The 17,922-nt window shown below is 42.2% G+C and overlaps 1 protein-coding gene across 1 annotated transcript; it reads left to right on the top strand.

The window, feature by feature from the left end:
* Positions 1 to 4,818: 4,818 nt before the first annotated feature.
* On the top strand, positions 4,819 to 16,365 carry trappc14 (trafficking protein particle complex subunit 14). The gene is made up of 12 exons (XM_070854742.1): positions 4,819 to 5,429; positions 6,250 to 6,333; positions 7,263 to 7,392; positions 7,496 to 7,582; positions 8,015 to 8,135; positions 9,425 to 9,572; positions 10,253 to 10,314; positions 10,526 to 10,698; positions 13,142 to 13,281; positions 13,602 to 13,792; positions 14,181 to 14,345; positions 16,095 to 16,365. The coding sequence occupies exons 1-12, from the start codon at positions 4,980 to 4,982 to the stop codon at positions 16,096 to 16,098; spliced, it is 1,755 nt and encodes a 584-aa protein (XP_070710843.1). The 5' UTR covers positions 4,819 to 4,979; the 3' UTR covers positions 16,099 to 16,365.
* The last annotated feature ends 1,557 nt before the right edge of the window (positions 16,366 to 17,922 follow it).

Genomic DNA, 17,922 nt, shown 5'->3' with positions numbered 1-17,922 from the left:
ACGAGATGGTTTACAGTTCTTTTACAGTTAAAAGTTAATTTTGAGATGTGTAATCTTTTATTTGTAATGGGTTACACTGCAGTGCTGACACTTTAACTTTACTACAGCCATCTTCCAGCACAGTACCTGTACCTGCTAATCTGGTAGTCATGTGGTGTGGCACACAAAGGAAACCCATGTCAGCACCTCCTTATGAGAGCAGCTATCGGACAGGCTGGAAGACAAGCTGGTCTTTGTTTGAACACTTAGAGCTCTTCAAAGTGAGACATCTGTTTGCTGTGGTTTTCGCTTACTGCTGTCACTCACTACACCACAACTCAGTCTTTCACGTGACAAAGAAAAACAGGGATGTGAAGCACTGTGGTCTCCTTTTTTTTTTTTTTACAGCAGTATGCAATATGCAGTCAAGTTGTTTGAAAATGATCCAAGTATTTTACATGTAGGGGGTTTAAGTGGGACAGATGATCTTTGTGTCCAGAGTCAGAAAAGAGCGATGTGCTGTTTTTAAAAAAATAAGGCCTATGTCATTTGTCATAGCTATACAGCTCAGAGTGGATATCCTGGTTACACTGAGGCTGTTAGCCTGATCACAGTATTCAGTATTGTATTCAGTCATATTTTGGCAATGGTTTCTCTTTGTAGTGACTATTTGTGACACATATTTGCCAACCTTGGAACATACAGTATATATATATATATATACAGTATATATGTATATATACACAGGCTGGTCAGTGTCTCTGGGTTCAGTTATGGAAGAAGAGCCTGGAATCAGCTTGAAGTGTGTTGGAGCTCCGATTGTGTGTCTCTTTAAAACATCCAACATTGAACATTTGACTGAGCGATGCTAATAGTCCCTCACAAAGAGTTCCACAGTTCCACAGAACAGCAGAGTGTATTCTCCATCCTGTGCAGTGTGGATGGTGTCCCCTTACAGCAGTCAGCCTTCAGGGGTGGATTGGGTGTACTGCATTGTGTTTGAATGGATACCTCCTCTGTTTCCCCAGATGAAAAGGCGATTGTTGACCAGCTCTTAGAGTTACCAAGTTCAGACACTGAGTCAAAGCGATGATAAAGGCTTAACCAGGGTGCTAAATGAAAGGGACATAACTGTTTGGACATTTCCCCTCCTTCTAGGCAAACTTTGGCGTATATTTATTTGACAACACCTCAAGTTTGCTTCACTTAACATAATCCATCATTAAACTGACCTTTGTGTGCAAAGTAGAGCCTGACCAATACTTAGCCCTCATTCAAGAGCTCACACTGTGTGTCGCAGTCCCGCATGGCTGTCCCCTGGAAAACTATTCCACTCATACTGAAATGTGTTATAGAACAAATTACTCTGATGCAGAAAGGTCTCTTCCACTGAAGACATCCTTTTTTCCGACTTATGAATTGCTAAGAAGATTGTCTGCTGTCCACCGAGTTGTAGTTGAAACATTCTTCCCTTAATGAGTTGCTATGAATTGTTCATTGACCAAAATGTCATGGTTACAGGACATGGTCAACCACAGCCGATTTCTTGAGGAACACATGAAAATGAATATTTAAGAGTTTAAAAAATCAGTCACCTGTGGCTGTTATGACATAATACATTTTTAAAAATGTCAGCGCTGTCTAGTGGAGAAACTGTTAATACATTCTTTAGCATTTAGCATTTCTTGTCAATGTATTGGCCAGGCTTTAATGCAAGATATAGAAAACAAATATCCAATTTCCATGAAATCAATCAATCAATCAATCATCAATCAATCTTTATTTATATAGCGCAGTGTTATCTCAAGACTCTTTCCATAAAGAGCAGGTCTAGACCAAACTCTTTAATTAGAGAGAGACCCAACGATTCAGGAATTCAATATTAAGGATTCAAGAATCCCCACATGAGCAGCATCAGGTATTAGATTAGGAAACAGTGGCAGGAAGAACTTCTCTGAATTTTTTCAACACATTCATAATGGGCACGTTGCCATGGAACTGCACACTCATTTCAAACCTTCATACTGGACAGTTAATAAACCATCTTTAGCGCCATCCTCAGCCCAAAACACTAACTTTAGGTACAAGATATGTCTAATTACGCAGATTGCTAAAACGTAACGTATGATTTAAATGACCCCATTTCCTTTAATGTCACCATCAGGACAAACTTGACATGTTTAGCTCCACTGCTAAAGCTCTAAGAACAGCTAGGTCATCAGTGTGTCTGTGTGCAGTATGCACAGTGTGAGAAAAAGAATGTGTTTTTGAACATTACACCATATAAACAGACTCTTGTAGGACCCGCAAATACAAATATGTCTCCTTCAAATGGGTGTCACATGTTTGTGTTAGAGTTAAAGCTGGACTACATCTAGTAGATGTTTGCTGTTCTGGTCCACCACCGTTAGAGGAACGGCAGGAGAGACACTACAGAACAGAGACAGTCATAGAAACACTATAGTATTTCTTTCATGCCTTAGGATGCAGTCATTTCATGGACCAGGGCTTTAAAACAATGTCCTTTTCTATTTATTATTCTAATATTTGTACATACTGTATCTATCGTGGTTTGTTCTCTTTGAAGGTGATGATGGAAAGAGTGCGTCTGTCACAGTTTGATGGAATTCACATCTGACACAATAAGAAAACCTTGAATCTGCACACACTCAACCATTTGTTTAGTCAGTGTTGAAACACCAGTGACAAATACCACTCAGTGATTATGGCTGGCCCATAATTTTGCATTATCATTTAGTGATTTTTGTCTGGGACCACAGCACGATCATAAAGCTTCGTCATGCTAATGCTGTACAAAATGTAATTGTCCACATTTAGATTTTCAGCCAATGATAAAGAAGAACTGACAAAACGAGTTACTGAGGATTGTGTGAAGAGTTTAGTCTCTAGTACTGAACATCAAAAACTCATCACACAGCATTAATCTGATTATTTCATGTGATTTTGAGTACATGATGTCATGATGTTGATTTCAGTCATGCCCCCCAGCCCTCTCCCTCCAACTTAAGTATCAGTGTTTCTGCATCAACAGATAAGGAGTAGGCCTACGCATGATAGGAATTTAATATTGACTGACTGCTGTTGTCTCAAGATACTAAGATAATTGTCATGATTAAGTGAAAATGGTTAGATTTCTAATGATAACCGTGTGAAAAGTGTTAGCAAAACAAGTTATTTTAATATTTTAAGAATAAAGGGTTGATTAATCAAGACAAGAAAACAAGATAACCAAGAGTTGATCTCCAGATAATAATAATAATAATAATGCTAATATTAATAACACACAATCATCTAGTCTTTATCTCATAATTACGAAATACAGATTGTTATATTTATCTCTAAAATATAACATCTTCTGTCTCATGACTGGGAGATACAGATCTTTTAATTGTGATATATTTTCTCTTAATTAAGATGAATGAATGAATGGTATGTCACAGAGGTCACTGTTAGGAGATATGAGTTAGTGATGTGAGTACAATGTGGTTGTGCACACACATGGTTCTACTCTCCCAGACACACATACAGACTCTCTGCTAACAGGAAGCAGAAAGGAAAATGAAAACTGTGCCCGTCTTCCCACATACATCCTACTAAACATTGTCTTCATTCGAGAGAATTCTGGTTAAAAATGTCTTGCTGATATGGTACTGTGACGGATTTTGTAGCTTGTTACTAGTATTTAAGTTTTCATACATGAACATGTTTTCAGAGGTGAAAAAGGGCAGGAGCTCTACTACACAGCGCGATTCATCTTTTATCAGAACACGTCATTTGGAGAGCACAGCTCTCGGTTGTTACTGACAGGAAGCACTACATTGGTCTGATATTCTCCCAAGCTGTTACAAATTGGTGCAAGAGTTCATTCAGAAAGCAAGAATAAACTTTGGCTTAGATCTTACTTGAAACTGCATATTTTTGTTGAAATTTGTAGTAGATCGAGCTCTTTGTATGCATCCTTTGAGTTGTTATTTTTTCTTGTATGAATAAAAGCAACAGTTCTTTCACTTCACTTACTCGAATCTTTGATTTTTACACATTGATTACCAACATTCAGTTTTCAGCAGCTGGATGACAATGTGGTTGATGGCATCAAGAACTTGAAATCAGTCCTTGAATCTATCAGCTGAACGTATGGTGTATTTAAGTGTCAAGGGATTGATAGGAAAACTCTGAGTCATAAATGATAAGATCTACATTACATCTGTGTCCAATAGAAAAGATGTGTTGCAATATGTAGTTTCCACTGAAATCTAACCAGGTTCAGCTGGTAAATACCACTCCTGTATCTGACAGCAGTTGTTGGCTTATGAAGTCAACGTGGTTCAAGGGGGAGTTGCTGCACTCATAAATACATTATTGTGCTTTTTAACCTACATTTTATCATTTATCAATGTCCCTTTTGATGAATTAAATTAGCTCTAACCCTAACCCTTCTGCAGTGGATCAGTTATACTGATCTAATATCATACGACTAATAATACTTCTTTTCTTCAGTAAAAATTTGAATGCAGGCCTTTAGCATGAAAATGACATTTTTACAGAAGTATTACTTCTTGTGCTGAAGTCAAGAGTTTTATTTACGTGTTTAACTTCCTTTATTACCTTGTTTCCATCACTGCTTTGTGGTGAACTCTAAGCGGAGTGGTGCGGGTCGCTGGACCGAGCGCACACTCGGTGATCGACTAGTGAGGTCTGCTGACGGCTCTGCTCTGGCATCGATTCACCGTTTGAATCACTTGTTAGCGGAAACTACGCAGCAGAGATGGATCCCCAGCGCGTGAATGTGAATATAATCGAGCTGTTTACGATAAAAAAGACACATTAAGCAGCCACAGCAAGCTTGTCTTCTTCCACACTGACCCCACGGGCTCTATTTCTTCATGAAAAGACCGCGAATCTTCAGCGTCGGTTTGTTTCCAGTGCCGCGGATGGTGACAGAGTGAACTAACTAGTTCCTGTATGGATGTGTGTTCAGGATGGAGTCACAATGCGAGTATTTCTTGTATTTCCCTGCCGCCGCATTTTCGACTCTGTCTGACCCGGCGGAGTACACAACTCTTCCGCGGCGAAAGCACGTCTACCTCGGAGAGACCGTGCAGTGCCTGCTGGTCCTGCGGGCTCGCAGCGGTGACAGCTCCGGTGCTCTGCCCTGGAGGGACCTGGTGGCTTCCATGTCTGCTCTGGCCAATGCCTGCGTGGCCGAGAGCCGGCAGGAGAGACCCGGCGACGACCAGGCAGAGCTCCAGAGCAGCGGCAGCAGCAGCAGCAGCAGCAGCGGGGACGGTGTGGAAGAAGAGCCCGGTAAGAGGGAGTGTGGAGTCGGAAGAGGAGAGGACAGCAGCCGGGCTTTCACACGGTGCAGCCCGGTGGTCACTCACAGCAGCTCGGCCGGTGATGGGCGACAGAGCGGGAGGCAGCCGGTAAAGGTGAGAGGGGCCAAGCATGTGTAATGAGAAGTATTAGGGATGGGGACATTTCCATTTGCTCCTCAATGCGTTTATCATCTTAAGTCTGTGATTAAGGCAGAAAGCCTACTTGTGCATGTAGTGGAGGATGTCTGCAGTAGCTGTAACCTTTAAAGTCTCTTGAACTGTCATCACCACTTATTGCACTGGCCCCCCCAACATGAAGTGAGCTTCACACATTTCCTGAGTTGACAGGAAAAGAGCGTGTTCTGTATTCCTGTTTGATTCCTCTGTGAGCTGAGCGCCTGCAGCCTTTGCTCAGTAATCTCTGTGCCTCACATGTGTCCAGACTTGACAGTGCAGTTCTACCTCCAGGGGTTTTAAACCGGCTCCAGCCCCCACCTGCCCGCCTGCTAGGCTGCAGACAGCACCGCAGATGACAGCGACAGGCTTTAGAAGCTGGGGACAGCGTCTGTTCAGCCTGTTTCAGCTCCAGCAAACTGTGTGCTTGGACAAAACAAGATGTTTGAATGATGTATTTTATTCTCTGATCAGTTTTCTTCTAAACACTTATGAGGTTGTTGGGGGATAAATACAGAGACTCCACGTCAGAACCGAAACAATCCAGTATTTGTGAAAAGACGTGTGAAATGTGACTGATTTTAACAGCCTGTGTTCATTTCTCCTCTAGTGCTGACGGAGCTTTAGCGATCTTGGCATATTTCACTGTTTTCTGTCATTTTACAAACGAACCGATTATTTAATAAGTAACTGTAAGCTGCAGCCTCGGCTTGCTGGTTGATCATCTCAAACATCTGGTCCTCTGGTTGTCCTCCTGCAGTCTGCGCTGGTGTTGGATGACCAGGTCGTCTTCTGTCTCACTGTCTCTTTGGACAAGCTGCCAGTCAACACACTCAAAGCCAAGGTCAGACATGCTAACAAAAAGGGTTGGATATGATGGTATATTGTTGTAACTATTCCTTATCTCAGGTTGTATTTGATTGTTTGGAGCAACATTTTATGAATTACCTTGATTTATCCGGTATTAATTTCACTTTACTAACAGACATTAACATCTTATTTATATAGAATGTTTCAAACAAGTGTAGAAAATGTAACTTACTGTATGTACAGTAGAACTTTCTCTATCTACGGTATACTATACATCCATATCACCCACTCCAACATATGCTTATATACATACAGCTAGTATGTATTGTGATCTAAAACACCATCATTTCACATAATTAGAGAAACTACTGAGAGCTGAGATTATCTGAAATTATCAGATTCAAATCTGATGTGATCAAAATTTGCGGCATGTAAGCTACATGAATATGTGGGAAGTGTGTGTAATATAGCTAAACAAGGCTAGTGACAGTCACTATTGATGGATATTTAGCTGACAGGAGGATGCTGGAGTTCAATCGCCCATAAAGAGCAGGTCTAGACCAAACTCTTTAATTGAGAGAGAGACCCAACGATTCAGGAATTCAACATTAAGGATTCAAGAATGCCTGCCGTGTCAACAGGATGGGGATTTACAGGCAGCACTTAGCCTGATGCTACCTATGCTATGAAATATTTAAAGATGTCCAGGTAAGCAGTGTCTGACCAGTGCATCGAGGCATTGATCCACATGGACATGGGTAGACTGAGGGGGCACAGATGGCTCCAGTCAACCTTGAAATGCATACAAAATTGAAATCCACACACAAGTCAAATATCACTGCCATCTCTGTGATAAATCAGATTTCTCCTTCCATGAATCCCTACTTAGAACCTACAGTATACTGGGATGCAGTATAAATGTGTGGTCCTGGTGTGTGTTTGTCTGCCTCTCTGTCACATCAGATCGTAGTGACTGTGTGGACACAGGAGGAGGACAAAGTGGAGGTGAGAGAACATGGCTACCGGACTCTTCTGCAGCTCAGGAGTCCAGCACACACCTTCAGACATGATCTCAGCACTTTCAAGGCACAGGGTACACACACTCTTTCTCTTTTTGATGGAGTTGTCTAATTGTTCAACAATGTCATGATGTTTTTTTTTTAACTGTTTTCTCTGTGTCTGGTTTCAATTCCCAGTCAGCACCATCCTGAATGTTCTTCCACCTCCCAGCGTCCAGTGTCAGCAGATGACCGTCTCTGGAAAACACCTGACTGTAGTCAAAGGTAGTCCAGCAGCTCACACACACACTTCCTACGGGCACACAGATCTTTAAAGATACACTCCAACAGCAGAGGTAGCTGCTGACTTGTCCAAAACTGATGACCCTGTTAGCTGCAGTAGATATTTTGAAAGAGAACGACTCAGTACTCTGTCTCAGACACGAACCCAGAAGTCTCCTTTAAAAATGCCCTCTATTAGTAGAGCAGGCAGCTGTGGCTCAGAGGCTGTCTGAAGAATAAACTGTTCTCCTCCTGTATGAGTGATGCGAGAATGGGTGAATGAGGATGTGATGGAAAAGCGCTTTGAGTAGTTGAAATGGCGAGAAAGGTGCTGTACAAATACAGACATTTACCGTTTAGTAGAGGGGGGCAACTTTCTCAACAACTAGAACCAAATAGCTGATGAATAACGAATTTTGCCAACCCTCTCCGCAGTGTTAAACTTTGGCACTCAGGAGGAGGTGTGTGTCAGAGACGTGAGGATCCTTCCTAACTATAACTCGTCCTACCTCCCAATAATGCCGGATGGTTCGGTTCTCATCGTCGACAATGTCTGGTAAGTACATTCGCACTTACAGTATATTTTCTGATTTTAAAAACTGTCCAGAAGCAGGGTCGACATGTGAAACATGCGCTGAGGATACAGTCAAAGTTACACATACCAAACTGCACTCTCACTTTCCTGGGGAAGTGAAACCATTGAGCAAGCAGGTGCACAAATCCTGACGTATCCTGAAGGACTGGATGGAGGTGCACCCTCAGTACATATGTTGCCATTGTATTATGATGCATAGAGAAAAGTGAGGATTGATTTGAACGGTTGACTGGAAACTCTGAGATCTTAGAGTTAACAGTTGCATAGCCTTTCATTTGATTGCCTTCACAACCTTTGTTTCTCCATGGCAGTGGACACTGTTTTTTTCAATGAGGCTGAAGAGTAGAACATTTTTAATGTCCAGTTTACCCCCATTCTAGACTGTTTTTTGGCCACGCTAGCTGAGTGTCTTTATGGAAGTCAGTGTTAGTCTACTGGTCGCTCAGTCTACCGCTTTGGTCCAGAATGAAACACCTCATCAACTATGGGATTATCAGATAATGTTCCCAGAGGATGAATCCATATTAGCAAGTCATTGAAAACGAAGAAACCACTAGGAGCTTTTACTGAGTACCAAAAAGGTCTTGTACATAAGGTAACATGTAGCTATGTTCATATCAGCTTACTGTTTCCTTACTTGTAACATTAAAGTTTTTTTACTACAGCTAGCTAAATACAAATTCACATGGTGCAGCCTTATTGCTTCTTTGTTGCTCTCTTTAGGCCACCCTAGTGCCGTAAGTCATTTTGAGTCTGTGGACAGTTAACCTAGTAACATTAAGCAACATTAAACAATGGTAATGGTAAGAGGTGTTGAATGCTGGTTGCTGTGTCAATTCACCCGATAACAAAAGAAAAGTAACAGTCATTGTGAAGCACCTCGGTACTGAACTCATGAAACTGACAAAAAAGACGTATGCCTCCAAGTTTCTGTTTATATACCTGAGTAGAAGGATACGTGGAGGACAAGGTAGCTGCTCACGTCTAAGGCCTCAATAGCATGCAGGTCCTTCAATCCAGTTGAAAAATCATTTCTCTTCATAACATAAGGATCATGTCCAACCATTGTTGTGCTTTTATGTTTATAAAAATTAGAATTGTAAGATTTGAATGAATAGAGGTATGGATGTTTCAGTTCTGAAATGAAATAGAACTTTGGCACATGTTTTGGTCTGAGATGCTGAGATACCATATAGACGAGCTTTAAAGTCTCCTAACAAACATTTCTTTGTCTCCACTGTCCACCAAAGCCACCAATCAGCTGAGCTCACCATGGCTTCATTCTGTCGGATAGACAGTGAGTCATCACGTTTACCCAGCACTCTCAGTGCACTGGAGGAACAGAACTTCATGTTCCAGCTGCAGCTACAAGACAAAGCAGAGGAGGACTCCAGTGAGGTGTTGATGTGAAGGCCGTTTCGGCTTTCTTCAGTTATTCAATCAGTCTGCAGTCAACAGCTCTTTCAGATGACAGGGAAAATCACTTCACTAATTGTAGTACATTGCACACAAATGAGTTACAAACTGTGTATGATTAATACATTTTATTTTCAGTAAAATTCCAAATATCGAATCAGGCATATCGAATTTCAGGCATGCTACTGTAGTTGTCTCCGTGTAAAAATATGTCTTCTTTTACCCACAGACAGAACACACACATTAAAAAAAAAAAATCATATGGAATGTATTATTGAAGGTTAAAGTGTTGCTTTATCCAAATTCCCAGGAGGTAGATGGACAGGTAGATCTGGCTCTCAGCCACGTTGGTTCCTACTGAAGAGAAAAATCTCTAAAGTGGGTCACAAATATATAGTTTCTAAAAAAGGCTCAGTTGTTTCTTAAAAGAGCTGCTCTGAGGAAGAAGATAAAGGAGGCTTCGGATCGCTGAATTAATTTGCACAGTTGTTAATTGATACATTCATTGTAGGTTTTGATCTGCACATCGGATTTGTTGACAATAAAAAATATAGAATCGGCAGACTTGTTGTTGGATTGTACACCTGTCTGACACATTGTCTGTATAGATCACATGCATAAAATGATGTGTCCTAATGAGTGTGCTGTATATGTTTCTCTAGGGTTTGGAAGTCCCGTTGGTGGCTGTGTTACAATGGTACACTCCAACGTTGCCCTTCACAAGGTACCTGTTCCTCTTCTGTTTGGAATGTAGCCATTCAGGAGGTCTCTTTACCTAAATGTTGTGCAGTGAGATATTGTGTGAAAACAGGGTAGTAGAATAATCCTGTGCAGGGTTAAATGGTCACACATGACCACATGATGCTACAATTGAAGATGTCCTCCCTGAAAAAGGTCTATTAAAGGAAATTAAAATACTAGTTTGTTCTCTCCAGATACATCTCAAGCCGTTACTCATTGCCCAGCATCCGCTTGGATCGGCCTCGGCTGGTGATGACAGCTTCCTGTCCCAGAGCTGTCAGGCCTTTGGAGCACTTCTTGGTAAAATACACCCTGCTGAACAACTTGCAGGACTTCCTGGCCGTCCGTCTGATCTGGAATTCTGAGTGTGAGTAGCAAACTTTATCATCACCAAGTCTCACTGCCTCCTACTTTATTGCTTGGCAAAAGAAATTCAGTTCACTACATTTAGTCTCAGTAATTAGTAGTTTAGTCTCAGTCTCAGTTATTTGCTCAAAGGCACAATGACTGCCTCATTCATCTACCAATTCAATTTATTTATTTGTATAGCCCAATATCACAACAGAGTGTCTCATAGTGCTTTACAAAGCCACACAATTATGGAGTTTTCATGGCATCTTGTGACACCATTGGCTTTATCAAAGATGTCTGTATAATAAGATGCTTCATTTTCAGCATAAAAGTAGAATTAATTCACTAGTTTATTTATTTATTGTTCCCCAGCTACAGGTAGGTACTTGTATTCTCTTTTGGCTAAATTGTGATGGTATAAATGCCATCCATAAACATACATCCAATAACAGAGGAGTACACTACCGCTCTGGCTCTGTAGGGACGGGTTGGTTGGTGTGACTGGTGTCTTATCTGTCACAGTAACTAACTTCTGACTGCTTCATTAGTAACACAACCCATTGAGTTTAGTGTATTTCATCATGTTGATGAACATGATAGAACAAGTTTCATTACAGTGGAACTGTGCCAGTTCATTTATACTTCCCAGTGATAATGTTCACGTTCAGGTGAAGGCTGTACTCATCAACAGAAGCTACACTAATCGATCTCAAAAGTAAAGTAGGGCCATGAAGACTAGTGTGAAAGGAAATATTTCAGGAAAAAAAGTTTTTAATGTTTCTTTGAAAGACTTCTCCTTTGGGCAAAGTGTCTACCATTTAGAACCCATAAAGGAGACAGACTGCAGACAGTCAGTAGACCAACACACGCTGGGTTTTCTGGAGCTTAAATCTTAGGAGTACAAAACAAACAAACTATAGGTGTGGAATGAAACTAAAACACTTCTGATGTAGTTAAGTGTTTATCAAGAATAATGTAGTGTAACACATGAGTGAGATGTACGTTAATCACTTGCAGTGTAAGATCACAGGAATGTGGAATCCATAATAACTGCATTGCTGTGAGGTAAAGTCAGCCGCCCTGATCCAGCTGTGTAATCTCTGGTGTAGCTGCTTTCGAGATGTTTGCTGGGTGTGTCAGGAATTTGGCAGTCCTATGATGAAATCCAACAGTACAGAGGAGTACAGTACAGAAATGACATTAAGAGTGTTCAGACAGGTCTAACGTCTGTGAGCACTGAACAGTCCAGGCGTGCACACAGGCAGGCAACCAGTTGTGTGATTAGAGAGTAACACACTGTGACTGAGTCACAGAGCAACATGCAGAGTACTGAAGTTACACCACTACCCCTTGCTGTGAGTTTGACTGTCTGGTCTTTTGCTGTCCTCATATCTGGACCCATGAAAGAGGCAGCTAATGCTAGTTAGCCCCCCTCCTTCCTACAATAAGACACAAACAGGGTGGAGACATTGCTGATGTTGGGGCCTTCCAAAAGGGTGGTGTTGTAAAGTGACGTATATAACATAACCAGCACTATGATAGCTTTTAAAAAGGTGGAAGAGAAGCATCTTCAGTCAGCCTTCATAGACTAGAGGCCTCCAGGGACGATGAGTCGCAGTCAGTAGTGCACCAGGGAAGATGACAGCTTGTCTCCTTGTAATCCACAAACAGCTGCCACGGGAACCTGGACCTGAAGCTTAGACACTGTTTCTTCAAATCAGCTAAATTAGCACCCCGGGTCTCCTCCACAAATAATGTGTCCCCAGTTGACAGAACAATGTCCCCATGTGATCCATTTAGTAGGTATTCTGGAGCTTGTCGTCGAATAACATGATCCTCCTCAGCAGATGGACCAGGTCCTTCACTACTCCAGCTGCCTTTATTTCTAATGTCCTGTTTAGATCAAATTACAAACTCAGCACCTCCTCCATGTTCACTTGCTGTCTTGATAAATACACGACCGTGTTAGAATGTGTTGATTTTGACTTAAGCTACAAATCTTTTTCTCTCATTCATTAATCGGTTTCTTGGGCATGATGATCAGTGTTTGACACTGACGCTTGTCTTCCTCCCACAGTCCAAAGACTTTGTTGTTGTTGTACAAGTGGTGATGTGAGTGTGAATGGGCTGTCTGTCTCTCGCCCAGTGTCAGCTAGGACTGGCCCTCCTGCGACTCCAAGGAGTGTCTACACAGACATTTCTGCAAGACTTTAAATTACAGGAGCTTAATGGATACAGAAGCTACAAAGTAGAAGTCATTGGAATTTGTGTATCTGCACAATATTGGCATTAAAAAGAGAGAGAGCATATTAGAAAAGTTCTGTGCACTCTGTTGAAGCAAACCCCCTTTGAGTCATCCAGTTTTCTATCTTAATGTACTTTCACATTCTTTCTCCTGCATGTGCTTGTTAACACCCCTCCACTGGTCAACTCGATCCCTACATCCATCCATTCATCAGCTCATAGAGGATGTCAGCAGGACACCAGGGTGTGGGCGGTGGTGTGCCAGTCTCCCCTCAACTTCCTGGGACAGTGTAGGAAGGGCTCCACCCTGTCCTTCACTGTGGCCTTCCAGATCCTGAAGACGGGACTTTTTGAGGTACCAAACAAAATGATTTGTCTGGGTGCAGGTATTCCTTTATTAGAGCCTCAGTCAAGCCTTTTTGGGCCATTTCATATCACCAAAAGAGTGCTTCCTTCCTTCCTTCTCTCCCTCCCTCCCTCCCTCCCTCCTCTTGAATATAATGGTTTTCCACAGATATGAGGCTAGGTTCTGCAGGGTCATGACAAAAGTAACTAGTTCATTGTACATTCATTCATTTATTGTTGTAAACAAATATATTTGTTGTAGTTTTTGTTGAAACTCAAAGTGCTCTTCCATTTTGTCCATCCCTACCCTGCTCCGTGATAACACCATAGCTGAGCCAGCACATGAAGCTAAAGCTCCAGTTCACAGCCTCGGTGTCCTCTCCTTCCGTGGAGCCGCAGTCACCACTGACGGACTCTGCATCATCAGCTAGCCCTGCAGTCAGAGGGCAGCTGGAGAGACACAGTCTGGGCCGGTCTCAGAGCTTCTCCCACCAGCACCAGTCCAGGCCGCACCACGTCAGGTACACAGGATTAGTGTCCAATGTCATTAAATCAGCCTTTATGAGAGTGTTCTAGGTAGATGCAGCTTCTTGATGGATGTTTTTCTTTTCTCATCCATCTTCCTGGTGAAGTTGGCACAGCTGACTGCCAGCAATAATGTTCTGCATCTCATGTACAGGCCCACTCACCCAACTGATTTCAGAGTAATTTTTGAAATGCACACGTCTTTGGACTTCATCAAATGCTGCGTCAGAGTTTAGACAGGTGTTAATGTGTAAACGCATCATGTTGCAGATGATGTCCCTGTAAGACACAAACATGACGACAGACTGGAGGGACATTTTCAGACACATCTATGCATTCCCTTTTTACGATCATGCCCATGAACCGTGTCTATGCTGGCTCCAGGTCAGGCAGTGCAATGGAGCGTTGGGCCGTCAGCCCTCCTGTTGGATCTCCAGTGGGCAGAGTCCTCTCCCTGCCTCCTGACCACACACACATTTCACTGGAGAAAATTGCCAAGAGAGAGTGCAAGGTGTTAGTGTTGGAATCAACCCAAGAGGCACACAGCAGGTAAGGAAGCAGCTCTCACTCTTTTGCAGTAAATTATGAGCTATCAATTACCATGTTTATCTAAATGTACAATCCCAGTGTTCAGGAGTGGTAATTCTTTGCTTTTAGTGAGTTCAGGATCAAAATACAGCACGTTTCTGTGTGTCTAGTCAGAGCATGGAGGAGGATGGTTACAGTCGGTCACAACTATGGAAAACCTGCTGTGAAACCATGTTCCAAGTAACTGGATGTAAGGACTGGGTATACATGTAATTTCAATACATTGGCACATACTTTATTTTATATATAGTATATGAAATAAAGTATATGGCAACATGCTATAGTAACAGTGTAGGCTGATTAGGAAAGATAACCCTGTTTATTATTGATAGCATATATTATTATTAAAAAAGTTATTTAAATGTAATTAATGTCATTAAATCAAGCAGACAAAGGCTTGTTGAAGCTGTAGTTGCTGTAGTTCTTCATTTTAACTTGCACTTTCTGACCTAAATCAAAAATACAATTTTAAAACATTAAAAATAATAGTATTATGTATGAGATGGCAGAAAATAATGGCAAATGTCCAAGTTTTGTCCAGCCAACAGTCCAAGTGATATTCAGTTTACAATGATAGAAAATAGAAAAGCAGCAAAGCCTCGAGAAAGAGATCTCGGACACAAGCGGCCGAAATGAGTTTCCTCCGCAGGGGGGCCGGACTCACCCTTAGAGATAGGGTGAGGAGTTCGACCATCTGGGAGGGGCTCGTAGTAGAGCCGCTGCTCCTCCACATCGAGAGGAGTCAGCTGAGGTGGCTCGGGCATCTGTTTCGGATGCTTCCTGGACGTCTCCCTGGGGAGGTTTTCCGGGTATGTCCCACCGGAAGGAGGCCCCGGGGAAGACCCAGGACACGCTGGAGGGACTACGTCTCTCGGCTGGCTTGGGAACGCCTCGGGGTCCCACCGGATGAGCTGGAGGAGGTGTCTGGGGCCCGGGAAGTTTGGGCATCTCTGCTAAAACTGCTGCCCCCACGACCCGACCCCAGATAAGCGGTTGAAAATGGACGGATGGAAGCCTCACATTTGTGACGCAGAAACCATAAATAGTTTGGCATTTTATCTTGAAAAATGTCTTAACTGAATATTTATCAAATGATTGAATTGATTTTTATTGACAAAAAAGTTTATCAATTATTCAAAATCAATTAATCAACTAATCATTTCAGGTCTACTATTGTCATCAGGCATAGTTGTTGTATGACTGTTTTAACGAACCTTTGCTTCTTCACTTTAATGAGACGTTAGTTTACAACAACAGCAGGTCACTGACATTGTTCTGTGCAGCACTGTGCAAACTAAGGTATCCTACCGGCTGTAGTATTTGAAATGACTCCAAAGCTCCACAGGTTGGTAGAAGTCAGATTAGACCAGCAGTGAACAAACAGTTGCCCCTTGTGTAGAATCTCCACAGTCCTGAATGGGAGGTGATTGGCACATACAGTATGGGTGACTGTATGGTATAGAACGCTGAATTATGCTGGCACTTACATTTTGTGGCTGTTTCAAAGCAAGTCAAGCAGCTACAGCCATGTGTTTCTTCTCAAAGACAGATGAGCAGAAGTAGAAGTACACTTTGCACCATGTTTGAGAAACACTCTTGGACAGCTATCTACTACACTACTACTGTATTAGTTTTTTTACACAGTTCTGCAAACATCTTAACTGGAACTTGTCAAAGCATATAAAGCAAATCCTCCTTCTGTCTCCTCAGATGACCTGGAGAGGAAAGCTTTCCTGGAGACACTGACATCAGAGTTTGATCCAGCTGTGCTGCTGCCAGAGCCTCATCCTCTGTGTGAAGGAGACATTTAGAGCGGGACAGTGTGCCACAAGATGTGGATGTAATGATGGGAGGAGCAGAGAGGAATGGGAACAAAGGTGACCGGCCTGAGAGGAGGCTCAGTCACGAAGAGAGAGGGAGAGAAGAGGGTGATGGAGTGAAAAGAAAAGAAAAGCCCTTGTGGAGCCACAACAATGCTACATTTCACTGGAGTTTTTTTTTTTTTTTACTCTTTATAAAATCTCTTTCATTCCATTTGACCCAATTTTGATTTTGTCAATATTCATAGTTACTAAAGTCCATTTACAATAAGGAGTCATCACTGTTTTTATGGCAGCTCTTTTTTTCTTGTAGCATATAATCGGGACCTCCCAGATCGGTTGCTCGCGTCGAGCACAAATTCAGATGGAGGGATCCAGCAGTTGGTATTTCTCTTGAACACTCCAACATTCTGTGAAATCCATTTGTTTGCCATCAAATCCGCAGTCAGATAAGAGAACTGCTAGCCTGGCTGCATCTGAAAACATAGGCTATCTAATGTACACCTTTTCCACAACATGTTTCAGTATGTCCCTGATAATGTGTCCTGACCTCAATTCCATCCAACACCTTTGTTTGGGATGAACTGGAACGCCGACAGTGAGCCAAACCTGATCATGTGACCCTGACCCTGACATCGGTGTTTCACCTCACTAATAAATCTTGTGTATTAATGGCACCAAATCCCTGCAGCCAGATTCCAACATGTGGTGGAAGCCAGAGGGAAGTTTTCTACTGTTCATGGTGGCTCATGGTGGCAGAATCACATGCTACACTGTCAGAATGATCTACGAACATCCCAACATGTCAGACTGCTCCTTTAAACCAACTAGGACCAAGAAGTGGACGTTGGTTCTGGGTCAGATTACTGAAGCCAATGCGGAAGTGCCTTAAACCTGCATTCTAATGGCCAGCATGGGGCAACTCTGCTGGTTGCAAAGAAGTCCTAATGAATGGAAGTCTATGTGAAAATGAGTCTATTTCTCCTCACTTGATTTATTACCTCAGTAAACACTCTCCAAATGAGTTTATGCTCTCAGCCGTTAGTTTAAAGTCTTCTTCAACACGGCACAATGTCCATTTAGTAATTTATGGGCCCATGGAAAGGAAAGTAGAAGATAAATCAGGACTCGCTTTAGGGCGGGACTACCTTGTGACGAACCAATCAGAGGCAGTCTTCGTTGAACGAACATCACTTCTAGCATCTGGAGTTGGGCGGTGGCCTAGAGGGACAACGGGTTGTCCATCAATTGATAGATTTAGCAAGTGTCCTTGGGCAAGACACTGAACCCCAACCTGCTCCTGAAACATGGCTGTGTGAAAGACTAGTCTCCTCCTCCAATTTAGATTCCTCCTGTATGAATATTGTGTGAATGAGGATGTGATGTAAAAGCGCTTCGAGTGGTCGATATGACTAGAAAGGAGCTCTACATACCATTTACTTCTGGCTCCAAAACGCCAAGATGGTGACGCCCATAAAGCAAAACATCATGGTGGTGACGTACACTTGTTATATCCAGTCTATGACTCGAACAGATGCTAATCTGTATCACCTGTATGTACCAGTTTAGGTTTAGTCTCTACTTATACTTCATTACATTTCCTTGTTGTTGTTCCAGAAGAATGTAAAAAAGCCTCGATTAGGTGATATGAATATAGTTTATGTGTTTTAACTGGAGTACAGACGTATTCTTGGTTTACACTGGATTAGAGCTGCATC

Source organism: Pempheris klunzingeri, chromosome 23 (genome assembly GCF_042242105.1).
Source record: "Pempheris klunzingeri isolate RE-2024b chromosome 23, fPemKlu1.hap1, whole genome shotgun sequence".
Taxonomy (NCBI): Eukaryota; Metazoa; Chordata; class Actinopteri; order Acropomatiformes; family Pempheridae; genus Pempheris; species Pempheris klunzingeri.
The sequence above is the reverse complement of the archived record's forward strand: the minus strand, read 5'-3'. Positions and strand labels throughout refer to the sequence as shown.